Raw genomic sequence first — 21,882 nt, forward strand, 5'->3', positions numbered from 1 at the left:
AATGTTGTATGTGTGCTGAGTCCCAATGCATAAAATGTTTTTTATAATGTGGTTGGCAGTCAAAGAAGTCTGGAGCCATTGTATTAGGTGACCTTTTGAGATACTTTCACTTAACCTAAGTGAGGTTGTTTACCATACCCACTGTGCTAATACTTTTCCAATAAAATGCATCATCCCTCAAGAGCAGAATTTATTTTTTGAAGCCCCAAATTTGCAGTGTAGAATCTCTGGGTTACAACAGAAACTAGCTATTTCTATGATAAAAATTCATGCTAGTGTATAGCTCTTGATGCCTATGATTTTGGTATGTGTGTGTATATGTGTTTGCTTCTGGTAAAAGTGCAATCTACCATTTGATTTTTTTTTCTACTCACCACAAAACTCTATAACAAAGTTAAATTTTAATCACTTTCATAATGAGATATGAATTAAAGTAAAAGAGAGACATTACACTCCAGTGGTTAAAAGGGAAGATACTGGAGTCACGCAGATGTATTTCAAATCCAGGCTCTGTCACACAGAATCCTGGGCAAATTACTTCTCAACATCCTTACCTGGAAAATAGTGTTCATAGTAGAAACTAACTCCTTGTGAGAATGTTGGGATTAAAATGAGATATACATATAAATTATTATCAAAGTGTTTTTCTTATAGCAAAAATGTAGTAACTTTTAGCTATTAGTCCATTACTTTTAAAGTAATACATTTGCAGAAACCAAGAAAATCCTGAATGGTTACAGGCAGGAAACAAACCCCTTTCATTCCTGTTGGACTTGTTAAATTGTTCTTTTCTCAGAACATACTAAATGATGAGTGAATATTGCTCAAATTTTACTTTGTAAGTAATTATTGACTGATTTTACGTAGAAAGAAAAGGGAAGAAAATCATGTTTTCCTAGTTTTGTCTCTTTAGAGTCAAATGTCCTCGGCTGTATGAATCAGTCCCCTCCATAATCTAATTCTAGGTTAACTGACATAGCTTTGTAGGGTCAAGAGCCAGAAATTATACAGCAAAGCTGGATTTCTACACTGAAATACAAATCCCAAGAGCTGGCACTCCTAAACACAGTGTTTGGAAAATTACTCACATGCATATCTTTGATGAAAGGACTTTTGATATTGCAGGACAACCTGGCATCATCGATGTTCCCTATGCAGAAGGGCTCCCTGAACCTCCTGCGGCAGAAATGGGAATCCAGCGATTACCAGAAAAATGAGTGTAGTTCCAGGGGCAGTCGCTGCAGGCTCTTCCAGCCTCAAGAAAACAAATTGCTTGAACCTGAAGGAGAGGTAGCTTCAATGCCTGGACCTCCAGATCCCCCAAGTCTGCCCCGCAGTGTCGGAGAAGAGATGTTGAGCTCAGAGCCTGAAGAGAAGTTTCCTGAGGACAAGAGTGACAACTCCAGGGACTATGGCCAGCCAGAAGTGCTGAAGGAGGATTCCTTGAGTGGTCGGCGCAGGATCGAACGCTTCTCCATTGCCCTTGATGAGCTGAGGAGTGTGTTTGAAGCTCCTAGGAGTGGAAACAGACAAGCCGGACCAGCTGAGTATGGCCAGAAGGTAAGGAGCCGTTGCTTGAGAGTCCAAATTTACAGTAGACAAGCAAGGCAGCTTGCCTAGTCTGCCATTTATTTCTAAGCATGTAATTTTTCCCCCCTCACTACTATTCTAGACAGATGTCCTGAAGCAACCATGTAATACAGTGTGGAATGTGGCATCCTCTGTTATTGACTTCCTTTATGGTCTGTTCCAATGGGGACCCGACCTCCTTTCACTCCCATGAAAACAGCTCTGATAGGCCCTTTTATACTGATGTTTCTTTATGTACGTGCCTTGTTTCCACAGCTAAGTTGTAAGTTCCTTGGAGGCAAGAACAATTTCTTACCTGTCTTTGTACTTCAAACATCTAACAAATGGTGCTGCATTTAGCTAGAACTCCACGAGGATTTATCAGTAATGATGGTGAAATGGAACAAGTGAAGGCTCTGGAACCAACAGTGACTTAGATTTTAATCCTGAAACCTACTATTTACTTCTCTAGCTGCATGACACTTAACCTCGTAAATATAAATGTCTTAATCTGCTACTTCCCAGGGATCTTGTGAGAATTATCGATAATATGTGTATACCCACTGGGCATACAGTCTGGAGTATTTTGTGGTAGATGATGATTATGCCTCGGTGATTATGGTATATTATAATGTCACATATAAAATATGTCTATTAGCTAAATGGGACATTTAATCAAATGCAGGAAATAGGATTAGCAACATTATTAACGAAGACCACATTTATACTTCTGTTGTCAATTAAGAGCAATAAATTGCTCAAATTTATTACACTCATTAGGACCCCTACATAAGAGAGTATATAGTTGAATTTCATAAAGAATTAATAAATGATCTCAGGTTTTCCATTGGGAAGCAAACTCCATGCTCTGTTCTTTTTTTTTTTTTTTTTTAACCTAGTGACAGCTAACAGGGAGGCACAGTCCTATTCTTGTTAATGGATAATTAGCCTTCACTGAAGTCTTCACAGAAATAGAAAAAATTTCAAAATAAATTATTTTGCTAATACTTGCTGCCATGTTTTGTACTGGGACATATACAGTAGTTATGATGAGACCATTCTCGTATATCAAGAAACTCAACTTGGTTTAATGAGAATAAGGAATATGAAGTTATATTTATGAGGTTATGTTGAAACTAGATGATTTTTCAAAAAATACAACCGCTTACCAATCTCCAGTTTGAGGACTTTGTTTCCCTCCTTTTTACTCTACAGGTGCAATCCTCTTTTTTTATGGCTTTATGATATTTTTTAGTTGGATGTCTAGGGATTGGGGTACACTTAACGTAGATATTTACAGTGTCATTTATTTTCACCTTAATGAATTAAGAAAAGTAAAACCACAGAAAAGAGTTTCCATTCACTCTCTGTTGACTTTAGTGTAACAGTTTTGGACATTTACTCAAGATAATTGACAAAAGAAATGGCCAAAGGTAGAAGTCATCATCCTTATAAATTATGTAATATAACCCATCCTCATCTGGAGCAGTACAAAATAGTAAAAAAAAAAAAAAAAATTAATAAGGGTTTTTGGTTGAAATGTGAGATTCCTACTATTGGTATGCTATGTGATTTTTGGATCTGGTGCCTATAAAAATAACTATGGAAAGAAGTCAGATATGTGAAAACACTGTTTGGTTTACAAAAATGAAATTTGGTTAACATTTTTTTAAAATTTATTTTTGGCTGTGTTGGGTCTTCGTTTCTGTGCGAGGGCTTTCTCTAGTTGCGGCGAGTGGGGGCCACTCTTCATCACGGTGGGCGGGCCTCTCTTGTTGCGGAGCACAAGCTCCAGACACGCAGGCTCAGTAGTTGTGGCTCACGGGCCTAGTTGCTCCACAGCATGTGGGATCTTCCCAGACAAAGGCTCAAACCCGTGTCCCCTGCATTGACAGGCAGATTCTCAACCACTGCGCCACCAGGGAAACCGGTTAACATATTTAATATGCTGTGTTCTGGGTATTCTAAGGTACTATGCCATAATATGGTATTTCCCTAAATGTATGAAACATGGATTGTACATTTAGAAATTTCTCATCTGCAGAGAGACACACATGAATTTTAGAATAACTTTATATAAATGAATGTTAATGTTTGCAGAACTCTCTATATAAATTCCATATGACTTCTAGAAGAAGAAGGAAAAAAAGAAAAGAAAAATGAGAATGCAGTGAGGAATTAACTTACTTTCCTCCAGTGAATCATTTTGTGATGTTACTAAGCATGCGAAAAGAGTCCTAGCTCCCCTTAATTTAAAATTATATATTTCATGCAAAAGCTTAGTAATTATATACAACTTAACCCTTAACCCTTTGTTTCTATAGATATCTTTCTTCTTTCTCATATCAGTACTTTCTGTTATTATTATAAATTAATAACATTTATTTGCATAAATTATCCAAAAATATTCTAGCTACTTTATAACACTGATGCTTATATTTATGGAAGCTCTCTGTTGAGATACTGGTGATGTGGGGAAAGATATTCAATATTTATGATATTTAAAGCAAGGACAGAAAATAATTACAGATAAGAAAATTTCTTGCAATTAGCAGATCATCTCATCAATAATAAACAAGAACTGCATTTTAATATTGCTGTAGAAGAAAACTTCAGCAAAAGGCACTTGTTAAGAAAAAGTTCATAAAATTATTGAGGTTCAGTCTAAGTTTACAGAATTTTTAAAGGCATGGAATCTTTTATATATACGTATACATATTTACAGATATGCACACAAAAATATTTGTTTAAAGCATTTTCAGTGAACATAGGAGAAACATGTCTTTATTAAAAAGTGTCCATTAACAGATAGTTTAGAAAAGTATTTTGTTAATTGGAAAAAGGAACTATAAGAGCCAATATTGTTTTCTATAAGTAGGTAAGCTAATAAAAGAGAGATGATCTCAACCCCTAAAAGTATTCACTGTATTCCAGAGCTTTTGTTAAAACAATTTATCCTAATGTAATTGCAATAGAAAATTAATGAGAAAATCTTAAAATAATTTGCCAGCTGACATTTTATAATTTCCAAAGTGAGACACAGCCTATTGTTATCATTTCTAAAACACCTTATAAAAGCAACTTTGAATGAACTTTTAAACTGAAGATTTTTATGCTCATGAAGCAGACTGTAATTCAAAGACATAAATTCACACAGACATTACCCCAAATAAATGGTATGGAACATGATTTTAAAAGAGTTTTTAAGAATTTACAAGAATCTAAGATTATAAATTTCGGAGAGAATGTCATATCCACTTGCAACACTAAGAAATATTAAACTGTTATTATATAAGGCAATGTATCCATTAGCATTTGCTGTGTAACCAGCCACCCCAAAATTAGCAGCTGTAAACAATAAGCATTTGTGATTGCTTACAAGTCTCTGGTGAGCTGGGAAGTTTATCTGGTGTTTTCTGGTCTCCCTCATACATCTATGGTCAGTTGCCAAGTCAGCAGGGGTCTGGCTAGTCTAGGATGGCTACAGAGCTGGGACGACTCAGCTCTGCCCCATGTGGTCCTTCCTCCTCCAGCAGGTTGCCCAGATTTATGCCCAGGTCATAGAAGTTTCAAGACAAATAGTGGAACTTCCCGAGGCCTCTGGACGTCTTTGCTCAGAACTTACACATCATTTCTCCATATTCTATTTGCCAAAATAGTCACAAAACAAGCCAGATTTTAATGTGCTGAAATATACTTCACCTCTTGATAGGAGGAGTTGTAAACTTACATTTGCAAAGGTAAACAGATACAAGGAGAGGAACAATTGGAGCTACTTCGTAAACAATCTACCATAGGCAAGTTTACTTAAATACATTGAAGAATCAGAGTGGTTTAATATATCATGAATTAATGCAAATATTAGGAGGAGGACCTTACACAAAAGGATCCATGTTGACAATTATTTGTGGATAAAATTCATGTCTTATTCTTCTCTTAGATTCAGTTAATTGACTACACTGATGATAATTATTGTGGAAGGCAGAATAGTGGCTTCCCAAAGATGTCCACATCCTGATCCCCAGAACCTGTGAATATGTTACTCATATGGCAAAAGGAACTTTGAAATGTGATTAAGTTAAGGATCTTGAGATGCAAAGATTCTCCTGAAGTATACCAGGTGAAAACCGGGTCTTTATAAGAGGGAGGCAGGAATGTCAGAGTGAGAGATAATCAGAGGAGATATGAGGACAGAAGCAGAGATGGGACTAGTATAGGGCCATGACCCAAGCAATGTGGGCAGCCTCTAGAAACTGGAAAAAGCAAGGAAACCAGTTCCCCCCAGAGCACCCCGAAGGAATGCTGCCCTAAAGACATTTTGACTTTAGCCCAGTGAAACTAACTTCAGACTTTGATATCCAGTACTATAAGATCATAAGTTTGTGTTGTTTTAAGAAACACAAATTTGTGTAGTGGTAATTTGTTACAGCAGCTATAGGAAACTAATACAGTTATATTGTAGGCTCTTCAAACATTGTTAAAAATGGTTGGGTAGTATATGATTTTGAGTTTTCCTTTGTTCTTCCCTGATGAACATATTCCTATGTTTCAAAATCAGATCTTGGCTTTCTTCTACATGTAGTCGATGATATGAACGCTTGTAACTTTAAGTAACCAGGCAACATTAATAAATATTAGTTTTGGATGATCTGTATTTGATATGCAACACATAGTCACCTAAAAGGATGAATTTATCAAGAAAGTTTGGCAAAATTACTACTACTACTACTACACTACTATAATAAAAGAAGAAGAAAAGAAAGAATACTTTAAGGGAACAAATAAACACAAAGCACTTGTGAGACACATTTGCTTTAGTTCATGTTTCTTCTATGGATGATAGAATTTATGTGGAATATACACACAATTTTTAAACAAAATCAACTCTTAACTCTGGGTAGTAAGTTCTGAATAGCAGCAGTGTTTAGACTAATTTGGAGCAGAACAGGTTGTACAAGTTCTTCCTTCTTTTTCTAAGTTCCTAGTTGCTGTCCATAATGCTGGGACAGTGAGACCACTGAGCAAGCCCCCCTAAAGGATCACTTCAGCCTTCACTGTGATCCCAGTGTAAATAAGGGGTTTCTTGCTTCAATTAATAATTAATTTTTGCCTTTATTCCATTCATGTTTTTAGACTCCAAATAGTAAATGATCTGATTTTCACAGTAGATTACTTAGTGACTTACTTGTATTTTTAATGCACAGTTATGATCTTTCTCAAAAACCTCACTCACTTGTGCAATCAGGTTGAATTTACCTAATGTTCCAGCAGAGACTGTTGCTCGAATTCACTTAGGCCCTAAGTTGACATAGAGCATTCAAACATGAGCTGAACTTGATCAAACCCAGGAAGCACAATCACCCTATTCTAGCTAGTTGTGCTGCCTCAGAATGCATTAATTTGATCTATTGTATGATTGGAGGCTTAAAGGAGAACATGAAGACACAGGCTAAGGGACTATGGACCTACATGTGCATCAGTGATTGAATAGGATATAAACAATTAAATATGGCATAGTTTCCAGAATGTTATTTTCATTCTCTCCAATAATCAAAGCCTCTGTTTTTTCATTTAATGACCAATTTTTCATCTCCTACTTTTTAGTTCTGCATAAAATCAAGGCTTTAAAAGCACAGGTGAGTCATGGCTTGCAGTTTGCTTTCACTACAAAATCACTTCATTAGATGCTTGAACTTACATTTGCTCCTTACACTTGGGCATGTGGGGACTCAGGGATTAATTTTTCTCTAATCTCAGAGAGCAGGAAGCACTACTCTTTGCAGGCAGTTACCTCTGTCACAGCCTCTGATTCTCCATCTCCCACCCTCCTGTCTCTTCAGTGTTTCTGAAATAATTTCTGTCAAGTGTGATGTATTTTGTAAAAACATCTAACAAGATGGAGGTTAGTACAATCTTGAAAATTATTGCTGAAATATCTGTCCACCAAACTCTCAAAAATATAGAGAAAAATGTATTTTTTCCTATGGGAAGAGTTTTAAAGATCTTTGAAGAAAGAAAATATTTTTTCCTTTGCCTGAAAAATGAGCAAGTAGATTTTGTAGAGCTGAATAAATAGTTTAATGAGAAAGATCACTCCTTTTTTTTCTGTTAGAGGATATATTTTACAGAATTGTAATTTTCATTTCAGCTTAGCATATAAAAGCATATTTGGTGACAAAGGATCAGCTGGAAACCTTGGCTCGGCTACTTCCTCATTGTGTGAACTTGAATGAGTTATTTCACCTCATTAATCCTTAATTTCACACCTATAAAATAAGGAAATTAATACAGCACAGGATTTTTGTGAAGATAAAGTTATGTAACACCTGAAAGAGAAGAGGTATTTAAGAGGTAGCACCAAATGAAATCTAAGAAATAACACCAAAGTAGCACCAAATTAATATTTCTTCTATTTTCTCTTCTCCAGTATCATTTGTGTAACTCAGTAAATGTCCTCGGAGAAAATATTTAATCTCAATGGGCTTTTGTTTTCTCACCTAAAGGCAGAAGCTTACACTCCATGGTTTCTAAAATTGGAAAAGTGCTTTGGGCGAAGCAGCTTTTATTTCAGTCTGACAACACCTTAGTCTTTTGCAAAGGCCCCACTAGAAGGGCTCTCACTGAGTGGAGCAAATGTTAATGAAACTTTCCAACATGGGTTACAATCCCATTTTGAGATGAAAAGACAATTTGTTAAATTACAGTTTTCAAAGCTTTATTAAGACCCTAGGCAGGGATATGTTTGCCACCTTCATTGTTCTTTCTGATTAAGAGAAGTCACTGGTACTTAGTCAAAAATCCAAATCCGAAAGAGATGAGACCTACATGGTATAAAAGTGTTTATTGTATTCACACACACACACAGAACAAATTAAACTTAGACTTCAGACACCACAAGGATGGGCCATATTTTGTTTCATTTTGTGCTGCTTTTTCTTCACAATATAATTTGTTTTTTCAAATATTTTTAGTGTTCTTTGGTTGTTCTTTTCCTCCATTTACATGTTTATTATTTTACTGCCTCCTGTGCAGTGTTTTATGTTAGTTGAAGAAAAGATAGCTCTGTGATCTGATGGCAACATTCCCAACTGAATATATCTGTGTGCCCTTAAAGACTTTCCGAGGAAACTGCCATCTCGTCTCATTTGTGTCTTGCAGTGATAAATGCAGTCACAATATGACTGTAGAGAATGTAGTGCCAGTAACCACAGAAAGATGTTAAGCAATATTGACTCATCTTCAACTGGGAGAACTGCTGTCAGGTCATGGATTGGCATTCTTTGATATTTTACTTGAAAAACTAGTGAGGGTTTGCACCCTTGTGTTATAAGAAAATTGATACCAGCTCTGCTGCCTCTGCTGCAAACCCACTTTCTTTTACCCACCCTCTCTCCCCCAGATGCTTAGCTGACATTTCTTCTTACTGACTGAATTAATTCTGTGAGTCCCACACATGACTCTTTTTCCCCTTTCCTGTTCTCCCATGGCTGATTTTCATAAGCTACCAGGTTTCTTTTTTTTTTTTTTTTTTTTTACCTTACCATCAGGATAAGCTAAAAGGAGAAATATAGAAAACATTACCTTTGGAAGGATGCTTAAATAGGGAGAATTTTGGTTTTTGTTCAGGGCCTTTGTCTCCACCAAGGGCCATGGAAATGACATTCTAATCACTGAACCGGCAGTCCAAATGCCATCTCATCCTCACCTTCTCCCTCTCCCTAGCCCACATCTGGTCACCTCCAGAGACTATGTCAAAGCAGTTTTGCCAGAACTGAGTTAATGAGATGAACACTTGATCTGGCATCTCCAAGCATGAAGCTGAGTGCTAGACAGCGCCTGACAGACAACTGGTCCAACAGGCATTTGAGCACCTCTTTCCAGACCAAATGGAAAGTCTGGTTCAAGGCTTTTATCAAGTAAACCCCAATCCTCATCATCACTAAGCCCAACCTCACAATCAGTGTCACATGGCAATGGCACCTTGCCCAAGAGTTCCTGACCAGGTACTGAGCAACTGGCTCTGGCCCAAAGGCTGTGCAGAGGGGAGACTGCCCTAAGCCAAAATAGGGCAGTGAACTGCATACATGTGGGCCAGAAATCTGTAGCCTTCTAGGAGAAGGAAGACCCCAGGGCAGCACCTGGGGCTTCAAGCACGGAACCCTGGGGCCACAGTCTGATGTCTACTAAGGTCCAAGTCTACAGCCAGCCAAACGCACCATTCCATTGCATATCCTTGGGGCCAATTGCTCCTGCAGGCACCTGCAAGGTGTTTAGAATTTGTCACAGGAGACCAGTGATGCTTGTTCCTGGAAACTTTGCCCCGAAGAACAGCCTCAGGGCTTTGCCTCTCTTTCTAATAACACAGGGATCCCTTCCACAACACTCTGACAGCTAAACTTCCATGTAGTGTGGACAGGCTCAGGAAACACACACACACACACACACACACACACACACACAAACCCCAAGTGATCAAAATTAATATTACCAGTAATAAGATATATTGATATCATGTACCCCCTGAATGTACTATAAAGGGCAAAATACCACTCCTATGGTATTCTTGCCAAAACTATGTAATCTCAATTTAATCATGAGAAACATCACTTAAACCTGTGTATATGGGGATGATATAAAGCAGCTGGCCATTACTCTTCAAAAGTGGTAAGGCCATGCTAGACAAATACTGAGAAACTGCCACAGATTGGAGGAGACTAAAGAGATGTGATAACTAAATTGAGGACGGGATTTTTGAATCGTGGGCCAGAAAAGAGGGCCTTAGTGGGAAAGTTGGTGAAATTCTAATAAGGTCTACATATTGCTTGGCTTCACAGTCATACTGTGACTAAATAAAATGTTAGGATTAGGGAAAGCTAATGGTGTATGGGAATCTCTGTATTCTTGCAACTTTTCCATAAGTATAATGTTATTTCAAAATAAAAAGTTAAATAAGTATTATGATCATTCTTGAGGCGTTAGCACTGTGGAGTGGAGGATTATGGCCTCTTTTGTCCTGATTTTTCCAAACCTCACAGATTTATTATTTTTATATCCCTTTGTAGACCATGATTCCTAGCTCACTACTCCTGTACTTCTAAAACTTTGGAAGTTTTAGCCATTTAATCTCCACCTATAATCTCAGGTTCTCTGCAATTAATTGTTTTTCTAGCTAGGAGAATTTAAGAAGCCTAATCAGTAGTTCAGAAGCTGAGTATTATGGGCAGCTCTGTAGTTAGATCAGCTTTAAATTTATACCCCAATTCCACTCACTGAGTTTCACTACATTTTCAGAAGTAGAGTGCTTGCCTTGTTTTTATTGTAGTTGTAGTAGGTGTTGCTGTTATTTAAACTGTTGGTTCTGTCTTGATTATAGTCTTTCTAAGTCATTGCATCAAATTCAAGAAACTCAAATTATCTCTCGTCTCAGACTCAAACTCCAGGAACTATAACTACTATTGCCATTCTGAAGCTGATTTGACAGCAAACTTCAATCTGTAGAATACCTTGCCAGCCCCTCCAAAATGCTCACCCTCTTTTTGGTGTATAAAATAAATTGTTTTTTGATAGATTTCCCAATGCTCCTAAAATATCTTCCTTCTCTTTGGAGCTAGCCCCTCTGATGCCAACTTTCTTAATTTCATAGGCTCCCCTATCTGGTCTTTCTTACTAAGTACCAAGCCCCAGGGTTGATATACTAAAGCCTTCTTTAATGTAGTTGCCTGGCTTATTCCTCAAATGAAGTTCTTTAACTGAACTTAGAAGTCTGGAATCTTTTGAAAGGGTTGAAATTCAAGATATTTAGCATGAAGTGTACTGGAGGCACTGATAATTCAGAATGGATGTGGTTATTACAACAGGTACAGTCACCCTGGTACCCTCTTCCTGGATATCAACCAGCCTTTAGACACCAAACTGTACCTTTATTTTAGCACCTGTTTTGCACTCACTATACTGTGTGTGGAAATCAAATGGCTAATACATTTTCCTACTTGGAAAGCTATTTCTTTGTTTAATGTGTAGTGGTAAGTGAACGCAATGAGTTTCAAACACCTGAAACAAATTCAAGCTCCATTAATGTTTCTCATCTACACCTACTACCAAATATGATGGTTTATGGTACTTAATAGTGTACTAACTTGTTTTATGTCAGTGTAAAGTCATTTGTTAGATGCCCTCAGACAGATTGCTCTAAAGCATGGTAATACATCATAATGTATGCAGTTCTTCCCCCACTGCCATTCGTGGAGCCATGTCCGGAGCAAACATTTAAGTTAATTAGAATGTTCTGATTTTAACCTTGATTAGATGTCAGAATCTTTTATTAATGATAAAGATGATATAAAATACATCCATTTCTGGTCATAATGATGCTATAATTTAATCTCTTTCCCATTTACCTTTATTTTTGAGTGCTGGGGCAATTTTTTAAAAATAAATTTATTTATTTATTTATTTATTTATTTATTTATTTATTTATTTATGGCTGTTTTGGATCTACGTTGCAGCGTGCGGGCTTTCTCTAGTTGCGGTGAGTGGGGGCCACTCTTCGTTGCGGTGCGCAGGGCTTCTCACTGTCGTGGCTTCTCTTGTTGCAGAGCATGGGCTCTAGGCGCACGGGCTTCAGTAGTTGTGCCACGTGGGCCCAGTAGTTGTGGCTTGCGGGCTCTACAGCACAGGGTCAGTAGCTGTAGCACATGGGCTTAGTTGCTCTGCTGCATGTGGGATCTTCCCGGACCAGGGCTCAAACCCGTGTCTCCTGCATTGGCAGGCAGATTCTTAACCACTGTACCACCAGGGAAACCCCTGGGGCTATTTTTTTACTTGTGTTTTGAAATATGTTTGAAATTCTCACAGGAAAGGAAATTCAAAGTATAAAAAACAACAATAAAAACAAACAAAAACCAGGAGTCCCACAGACAAATTTTCTTCCTCTTCCATAGCCTCATACACACACACACTAATACATAGGCTTTTAAAAATATATTTTATGTTTAAAAGTAAATTTGAGAGGATGTAGGGCATGTGTCAATGTCTCTAAAAAGACTTATTTATCCAGGACCAGCAATTGTGTTTTCCCTGAGATATGTTTCAAGTTTGCTCTTTGGTTTATAGGTATAGCTTTTTTTGCAGGTCCCACGTATTTTTGATGTTATCCCTGAATGCCTCACCCCATCCTAACATTGGTCTGCCCCTAGACTCCTGGAGGATAAGGCACTGTGTTGCTGTGAATGGCTAGCAAGTACTAATTTTTAAACACAGTATTTGCCAGGTACTTTTTTGAAGGCTTCATGAGTATTGCTGCCCATTTAATACTCACAGTCATCTTAAGTTCAGAGCTATCGTTATTCCCATTTTACAGCTGCAGGGTGGACAAGTTAAATAACTAGTTCAAGGGTACACCATTGGTAAGTAATAGAGCAGAGATCTGAACCCAAGTCTATCTCAATCCAGAACCTACAATGTTAATTACTACTCTCTGAGTGTTCTCTGGATTCATATTGTCCATTTTCATACAAGATCTCACAGCTGTGTTTCTGGTATAAATGGATCCTAGCCAGTCATAGAAATCACACAACTCTTCAACTTTGAATACCACAAACACTACTTGATATACTCAATTCTAAGACATATTTTTTCGCATGTTAACATCTTTGAAATTGACATGCTTCTTGTAGTCAATGGTATTTCATAGTTTGCCGGGATTTTCCCCTTTTCTTAGTGGTACATAAAATAATGATGTGATTTTACTTTGATAAAATATGGCATAAATAAACTTCATATTTTGAATAAATAAATTCAAAAGTCAATGACCATTGTATGCCAGCTATGTACTATGCACTTGAAATATATTTTCTCTTTTAATTTTCATAACTACCCTGTAAGGTAAGCTAGGACAGCATCATCATTATGCAGATAAGAAAACAGAGGCTTAGTAAAAATAAACCCTCTTTGTCTAAGGTCCCTCTGTGAAGAGGTTGAAAAAGGAATTGTCCAAAACGGCTGAGTCCAGAGACTTTATTCTTTTTTTTTAAATTAATTATTTATTTTGGCTGCGCCGGGTCTTAGTTACAGCATGCAGGATCTTTTATTTGCGGCATTCAGACTTCTTAGTTGCGGCGTGCATGGGGGATCTAGTTTCCTAACCGGGGATTGAATCCTGGCCCCCTGCACTGGGAACATGGAGTCTTACCCACTGGACCACCAGGGAAATCCCAGAGGCTTTATTAGTAAAGGCAAGTTTTTGTATTATGTCTGTTTGGCTAATAGAGTTTAGAGTAAGCTGAAATTTTCTACTCTAGTGAACAAGAAATTTTGTGCAGAATAACTTCCACACTAACAAGGAGCTTAATAAAGAAGTGAAAGCAATCAATGATGGCTTATTTGCAGGAAGAATAAGCATTATATTTCACTTATTTATTTCTCCTCAGGGGCTAGGAATAGAAGCAGAGATGAATTTAGTGTAACTTGACCCAAAAAACGATATTTAGAGATATTTGAAGGAAAAGAGAGAGAAAAAGTGAGATTTTTTTTTATATTCACTAGTTTTATTTTTGAGATTCCACATATAAGTGATATAACACAGCATTTGTCTTTCTCTGACTTATTTCACTCAGCATAATACCCTCCAAGTACATTCATGTTATTGCAAACGGCAAAACATCATTATTTTTTATGGCTGAGTAGTATTACATGTGTATGCATATATATATATATATATATATATATATATACATACATATAAATACCACATCTTTATCCATTTCTGTTGACGGACATTTGTATTGCTCTCATATCTTGGCAATTGTAAATAATACTGCTATGAATATTGACATGCATGTACCTTTTTGAATTAGTGTTTTCATTTTTTGGATAAATACCCAGGAGTGGAATTGCTGAGTCATAACGGTAGTTCGAGTTTTAGGTTTTTGCGAAACCTCCATTCTGTTATCCATAGTGGCTGCACCAATTTACATTCCCTCCAATAGTGTGTGAGGGTTCCCTTTTGAGACATTTTATAAAAGAAAAAAAAAAACTTTGCAGTTTATTTTAATACTCATTAGAAGGCAAATTCTCTACTTGATAAAATCTAAATGTAAAGGAAATGTCTAACTATGAGAAATTTAGAAGCCTAAATCTGCTGAAGAAGGCAACCAGGAGGAGGAAGATAGTAGGTCAAGACCAAATAAAAATTTTAAAATGTAATGAACAGAAATATAGTCTGCTTTTTTCTGCTTTTTGTGCTTCTTTTTAATTCTCTGAATTAGTTACTGTGGACAGTCACTCAGATTCATTCCTCTCTTTCTGTGATTTCAATTTTTGACCCTATGTAGATGATGCTGACATGTTTATCTCAATCTTACCCTATTACCTCAGCTCTGTCCCCCCAGTTTTTAACTCATTCTGAAAACTTCCACGTAGATATTCTTCAACCACCTCAAAATGCCCAATTCTGAGCTCATTATTCTCCACCTAAATCAACTTCTTACCCAAAGCCCATATATCTTCAATGACAACACCTTGTGTGCAGTGACCAAGAGTTCTCTCTGATAGTTTAATTTATCCAGCTCATTCGCCTTCAACTCCACATTTCCCAATTTCTCTTTCCACTTTTTATTTATCACCTAGCCCTTGTCACTTCTTACCTATGTTATTACATTACCTTCCTGTCTGCTATCTCAGTCCTTTATGGTAAACCTTTTATTGTCCAGGCTTCATCTCAGTTATATAATGTCAGCTCTAATTCCCACAGTCATGGACTTGTATACAATATCATATACTTATGTATGTCATCTACATACATTCTATTTTTTTTGTCTTAAGAAGTACATTTTTTATACTGTCTTTCTTGAACTTCGTACATAAATTTGCTAACAGTACAGAATACTGGTTCTTCCTCAACCCAGGTGATTCTGATCCAGTAGATATGATATGGATACCCAAACTTCAGTAACCACCCCGAGTGTTTCCCCTATGTGGATCTATTGATCTCATGTTTAGAAATACTGTCTTATACACTATAGTCATTTTCTAACTCTTTGCTAAATAATGAAGGTGTACAAGACATGCCCCCTCTGGTTTACAGCCAGCTGGTTCAAATTTCTCTCTATTTGGAGCAGTAGTGCTGGTATGAATGATGCTGGAAGCAGTTAAGTCTGGGCATAGTATATTATTTTTTCTTTTTTTTAACATCTTTATTGGAGTATAATGGCTTTACAATGTTGTGTTAGTTTCTGATGTATAACAAAGTGAATCAGCTATACATACACATATATCCCCATATCTCGACCCTCTTGCGTCTCCCTCCCATCCTCCCTATCCCACCCCTCTAGGTGGTCACAAAGCACTGAGCTGATCTCCCTGTGCTATGCGGCTGCTTCCCACTAGCTATCTATTTTACATTTGGTGGTGTATATATGTCAGTGCTACTCTTTCACTTCGTCCCAGCTTACCCTTCCCCCTCTGTGCGTCCTCAAGTCCATTCTCTACGTCTGCATCTTTATTCCTGTCCTGCCCCTAGGTTCTTAGGAACCTTTTTTTTTTTTAAGATTCCATATATATGTGTTAACATACGGTATTTGTTTTTCTCTTTCTGACTTACTTCACTCGGTATGACAGACTCTAGGTCCATCCACCTCACTACAAATAACTCAATTTTGTTTCTTTTTATGGCTGAGTAATATTCCATTGTATATATGTGCCACATCTTCTTTATCCATTCATCTGTTGATGGACTCTTAGGTTGCTTCTATGTCCTGGCTATTGTAAATAGAGCTGCAATGAACATTGTAGTACATGACTCTTTTTGAATTATAGTTTTCTCAGGGTATATGCCCAGTAGTGGGATTGCTGGGTTGTATGGTAGTTCTATTTTTAGTTTTTTAAGGAACCTCCATACTGTTCTCCATAGTGGCTGTATCAGTTTACATTCCCACCAACAGTGCAAGAGGGTTCCCTTTTCTCCAGACCCTCTCCAGCATTTACTGTTTGTAGATTTTTTGATGATGGCCATTCTGACTGGTGTGAGGTGATACCTCATTGTAGTTTTTTTTGTTGTTGTTGTTTCTGTTTTATTATTTTTATTGTTTCTATCTCTTTTACTTTCACCTGCATCTTTTTTTTAAACATCTTTATTAGAGTATAATTGCTTTACAATTGTGTGTTAGTTTCTGCTTTATAACATAGTGATTCAGCTATACATAAACATATATCCACATATCTCCTCCCTCTTGCGTCTCCGTCCCACCCTCCCTATCCCAACCCACTAGGTGGACACAAAGCACCGAGCTGATCTCCCTGTGCTATGTGGCTGCTTCCCACTAGCTATCTATTTTAGATTTGGTAGTATATATATGTCCATGCCACTCTCACTTCGTTCCACCTTACCTTTCCCCCTCCCCATGTCCTCAAGTCCATTTTCTTCTTCTGCATCTTTTTTCCTGTCCTGCCCCTAGGTTCATCATAACTTTTTTTTTTTTTAAGATTCCATATATATGTGTTAGATTACCATACGACCCAGCAGTCCCACTACTGGGCATATACCCTGAGAAAACCATAATTCAAAAAGAGTCATGTACCACAGTGTTCATTGCATCTCTATTTACAATAGCCAGGACGTGGAAGCAACCTAAGTGTCCATCAACAGATGAATGGATAAGGAAGATGTGGCACATATATGCAATGGAATATTGCTCAGCCATAAAAATAAACGAAACTGAGTTATTTGTAGTGAGGTGGATGGACCTAGAGTCTGTCATACACAGTGAAGTGAGTCAGAAAGAGAAAAACAAATACCTTTTGCTAATTCATTGTGGTTTTGATTTGCATTTCTCTAATGATAGTGATGTTGAGAATCCTTTCATGTGTTTGTTGGCAATCTGTATATCTTCTTTGGGGAAAGGTCTATTTAGGTTTTCTGCCCATTTTGGGATTGGGTTTTTGTTTGTTTTGTTTTTTTTTTATATTGAGCTGCATGAGCTGCTTGTAAATTTTGGAGATTAATCCTTTGTCAGTTGCTTCGTTTGCAAATATTTTCTCCCATTCTAAACATTGTCTTTTCATCTCATTTATGGTTTCCTTTTCTGTGCAAAAGCTTTTAAGTTTCATTACGTCCCATTTGTTTATTTTTGTTTTTATTTCCATTTCTCTAGGAGGTGGATCAAAAAAAGATCTTGCTGTGATTTATGTCAAAGAGTGTTCTTCCTATGTTTTCCTTTAAGAGTTTTATACTGTACAGTCTTACATTTAGGTCTTTAATCCATTTTGAGTTTATTTTTGTGTATGGTGTTAGGGAGTGTTCTAACTTCATTCTTTTACATGTAGCTGTCCAGTTTTACCAGCACCATGTATTGAAGATGTTGTCTTTTCTCCACTGTATATTCTTGCCTCCTTTATCAAAAATAAGATGACCATATGTGCAAGGGTTTGTCTCTGGGCTTTCTTTCCTGTTCCATTGATCTATATTTCTGTTTTTGTGCCAGTACCACACTGTCTTGATTACTGTAGCTTTGCAGTATAGTCTGAAGTCTGGGAGCCTGATTCCTCCAGCTCTGTTTTTCTTTCTCAAGATTGCTTTGGCTCTTCAGGTTCTTTTGTGTCTCCATACAAATTTTTAGATTTTTTGTTCTAGTTCTGTAAAAAATGCCATTAGTAATTTGATAGGGATTGCATTGAATCTGTAGATTGCTTTGGGTAGTATAATCATTTTCACAATATTGATTCTTCCAATCCAAGAACATGGTATATCTCTCCATCTGTTGGTATCATGTTTAATTTCTTTCATTGGTGTCATAGTTTTCTGCATACAGGTCTTTTGCCTCCTTAGGTAGGTTTATTCCTAGGTACTTTATTCTTTTTTTTGCAGTGGTAAATGTGAGTGTTTCCTTAATTTCTCTTTCAGATTTTTCATCATTAGTGTATAGGAATGCCAGAGATTTCTGTGCATTAATTTGGTATCCTGATACTTTACCAAATTCATTGATTAGCTCTAGTAGTTTTCTGGTAGCATCTTTAGGATTCTCTATGTATAGTATCATGTCATCTGCAAACAGTGACAGCTTTACTTCTTCTTTTCCAATTTGGATTCCTTTTATTTCTTTTTCTTCTCTGATTGCTGTGGCTAAAACTTCCAAAACTATGTTGAATAATAGTGGTGAGAGTGGACAACCTTTTCTTATTCCTGATCTTAGAGGAAATGGTTTCAGTTTTTCACCATTGAGAACAGTGTTGGCTGTGGACTTGTCATATATGGCCTTTATTATGTTGAGGAAAGTTCCCTCTATGCCTACTTTCTGGAGGGTTTTTATCATAAATGGGTGTTGAATTTTGTCGAAAGTTTTTTCTGCATTAGTGAGATTATCATATGGTTTTTCTCCTTTTCTCCTTCAATTTGTTAATTTGTTTTATCACATTGATTGATTTGCATATATTGAAGAATCCTCGCATTCCTGAGATAAACCCCACTTGATCATGGTGTATGATCCTTTTAATGTGCTGTTGGATTCTGTTTGCTAGTATTTTGTTGAGGATTTTTCCATCTTTGTTCATCAGTGATATTGGTGTGTAGTTTTCTTTTTTTGTGACATCTTTGTCTCATTTTGGTATCAGGGTGATGGTGGCCTCATAGAATGAGTTTGGGAGTATTCCTCCCTCTGCTATATTTTGGAAGAGTTTGAGAAGGATAGGTGTTAGCTCTTCTCTAAATGGTTGATAGAATTCACCTCTGAAGCCATCTGGTCCTGGGCTTTTGTTTGTTGGAAGATTTTTAATCACAGTTTCAATTTCAGTGCTTGTGATTGGTCTGTTTATATTTTCTATTTCTTCCTGGTTCAGTCTCGGGAGTCCATTCTGTTTTATAGTGCTGCATTTTCAATTACAGAGTCACTAACCACGTGTGCTTACTTTAACTGCAAGTAATTAAAATTGAATTATAGTTAAAATTCATGTCCTTAGTCACATTAGCCATATTTCATGTTCTTAATAGCTACATGTAGCTAGTGTTTACTGTTTGGACAGCATGGGTATAAAGCATTTTCTTCATCTCTGAAAGTTCTATTGGGCATTGCACTCTAGTAGCTCCTATACAGGGCTCCACCTTCCCCAGTAAAATGCTCCTAGTGTTGTATGTGTTCTAGAATTCTTCTGTTGTATTCCAGTCTATATCGCTGCCTTTCCACTTCATACTAATGACTCAGGTGGACTTTGCCTAACTTTCTCTTTTTGATTTTTCCCCTGAATGCTCAACATACTGTACTGTTGGAACCTGTCCAAGGAGCAATACCAGGGGAAGGAGAAGCCAAGCCAGTGTATCTACTTACAGTAATTTATTTATCATGAATGCTGAGCATGATATTGGGACTAATTTTAAGCCTATATTGGATACAAATAATCTTCTTAAGCATTCTGGGATGGATTGTCTTATTTAACAAAACTTTAAAAAATAATCCATTTCCTTTCTTCCAGCTCTTTTTTCCATGCAGTACCCTGTCCAGTGGTGCTACCTTGGGGCCATTTATGCCTATCGAAGGGTTCTTTAGTTTCCTCCAACTACCATGTCAAGATAATATTCCAGATGTTGATATTCACATTTTTAATAATAAACTTTCTTTTTAGAGAAAAGAAAGTTTAGAGAAAAAAATGAGTGAAATACAGAGTTCCCATATCCCCTCTCCCTCCAGCCCCCAGTTTCCCCTATTATGAACATCTTGCATTAGTGTGGTATGTTTATTAAAATTGATGAGCCATTATTGATACATTATTACTAACAAGTCCATAGCTTGCCATCATTTGGAATTCTCAGTATTTTGAATTTTAACCTTTCTAATAAGTGTATAGTGAGTGGTTTGATTTTTTTCTACTTATTATGTCCTTCTTCTGCCCATTGGTGCTAAATTGACTTTAATTTTTCACTATTCTTGGGTGTATCTAACTTTGGGGTATAAGTTTGTTTTGTTTTCTTTCTTTATGACAAGATGCTCTTTTAGTCCTATTTTATATATTATTTTACTCTGTATCATTTCAAATTCAATTCCCCAGATATGTTGTTATTTAAGAATGAATTATACATATATGATCTATACGGCAACCATATGTCCTGCTTTGTAGGAACAGTCCTGGTTTACATATGTTGCCCCAGCATAATTTTTAATAGAATTCTTTCCATTCTCAAAAGTGTCCCAGTTTGAGTGATACATTATTTTACTACCTTGCTTGAATATCCACCTGGATTATAAGGCAAGAACACATCTTCTCTTCCTTTTCCTTCCCTCTGTTGTTTTTAACAGAGTACCAAGCATGTTGGGTGTGCTCATTAAGTACCTTAGGAATGGGTGCATGGAAGGCCCTTGTTAAAATGAGTTGGCTCTTTCAGGGTCTACTCTCCAGGTCGTGTGCTTTAGCATTTCATCCTTAGGACTCAGCTTCAAGGTAACCTTATAGGAATTCTTCAGCCTGCACTGCCTATAGTTGCACTCCTTCTGCTAATTTGACAGCAGGTGTTTAATAACCTGATGTCATTTGTCCCTTGCATGTGGTCAACCCAGCCAAAGCAATCTTTTCAGTGGCTGTGTGCCAGCTTCTCTGGGTTGGACACCCTGTGTTATTACTCTGTATGCCTTATAGATGACACTGGTGAAATTGTGCAAGAAATGGACATGAAGGAATTAATGCTACTTTTATAACCTTTTTTATGTCTGAAGTCTGATGTTACTTTCACATCAATTTATATCTACCAGCCTATCAAAGGATAAACTGCCTTCCTGATTCATATTTATTCCATTTTGCCCTATTTGTTATTATACAGTGACCTGGAGCATGCAGCTAATATCAGAGAGAGCTTCCATTTCTCTGTTGCATAGATTCTCTTGGTAGAGTCTACGTCATGACTACTGACTTACACCCAACCCCACTGCCATCACCAGTTCAGGAAAGTCCTCATAATGTATTGTGACTTGTTGTATGACATGTTTTTTTCCTACTCTAGAAAATGTTAAGTAATAATCAATTATTACCTACTCTTCTAAATTATAAAATATTTCAGGCATAGAGAAAAGAATAAAAATATACTCCGCATCTTCTTGCATTTGTACATCAGAAATGCAGTGCTGAGTATATAGAGGCTCTCAGGTACTGGGATCCTCTATGTATATACCACATTGTGTTGAAAGATATTTATGTCCACCAAAAAGCTTTATCTTATGCTAATGTCCAAACTCCCTTTTCCTATGATATATGAAGATTTCTACATAAAACAGGAGAAAGTAAACTCATCAGATGCAGAACTCAGAATAAATAAAAATATCCTGTTCCACACACATA

At 36.9% G+C, this 21,882-nt stretch overlaps 1 protein-coding gene across 2 annotated transcripts in view; it reads left to right on the forward strand.

The window, feature by feature from the left end:
- Window positions 1-1,143: 1,143 nt before the first annotated feature.
- XIRP2 (xin actin binding repeat containing 2) overlaps window positions 1,144-21,882 on the forward strand; it is a gene marked incomplete at both ends in the record, with an annotated part of 301,350 nt that continues 280,611 nt past the window's right edge. For both annotated transcript variants that reach the window (XM_082629891.1, XM_082629890.1), the window contains one exon: window positions 1,144-1,560. In XM_082629891.1, coding sequence (XP_082486017.1) covers window positions 1,144-1,560 — 417 coding nt within the window. The remainder of the gene's footprint in view (window positions 1,561-21,882) is intronic.

This window comes from Mesoplodon mirus (assembly GCF_964341445.2).
Source record: "Mesoplodon mirus genome assembly, chromosome: 8".
Taxonomy (NCBI): domain Eukaryota; kingdom Metazoa; phylum Chordata; class Mammalia; order Artiodactyla; family Ziphiidae; genus Mesoplodon; species Mesoplodon mirus.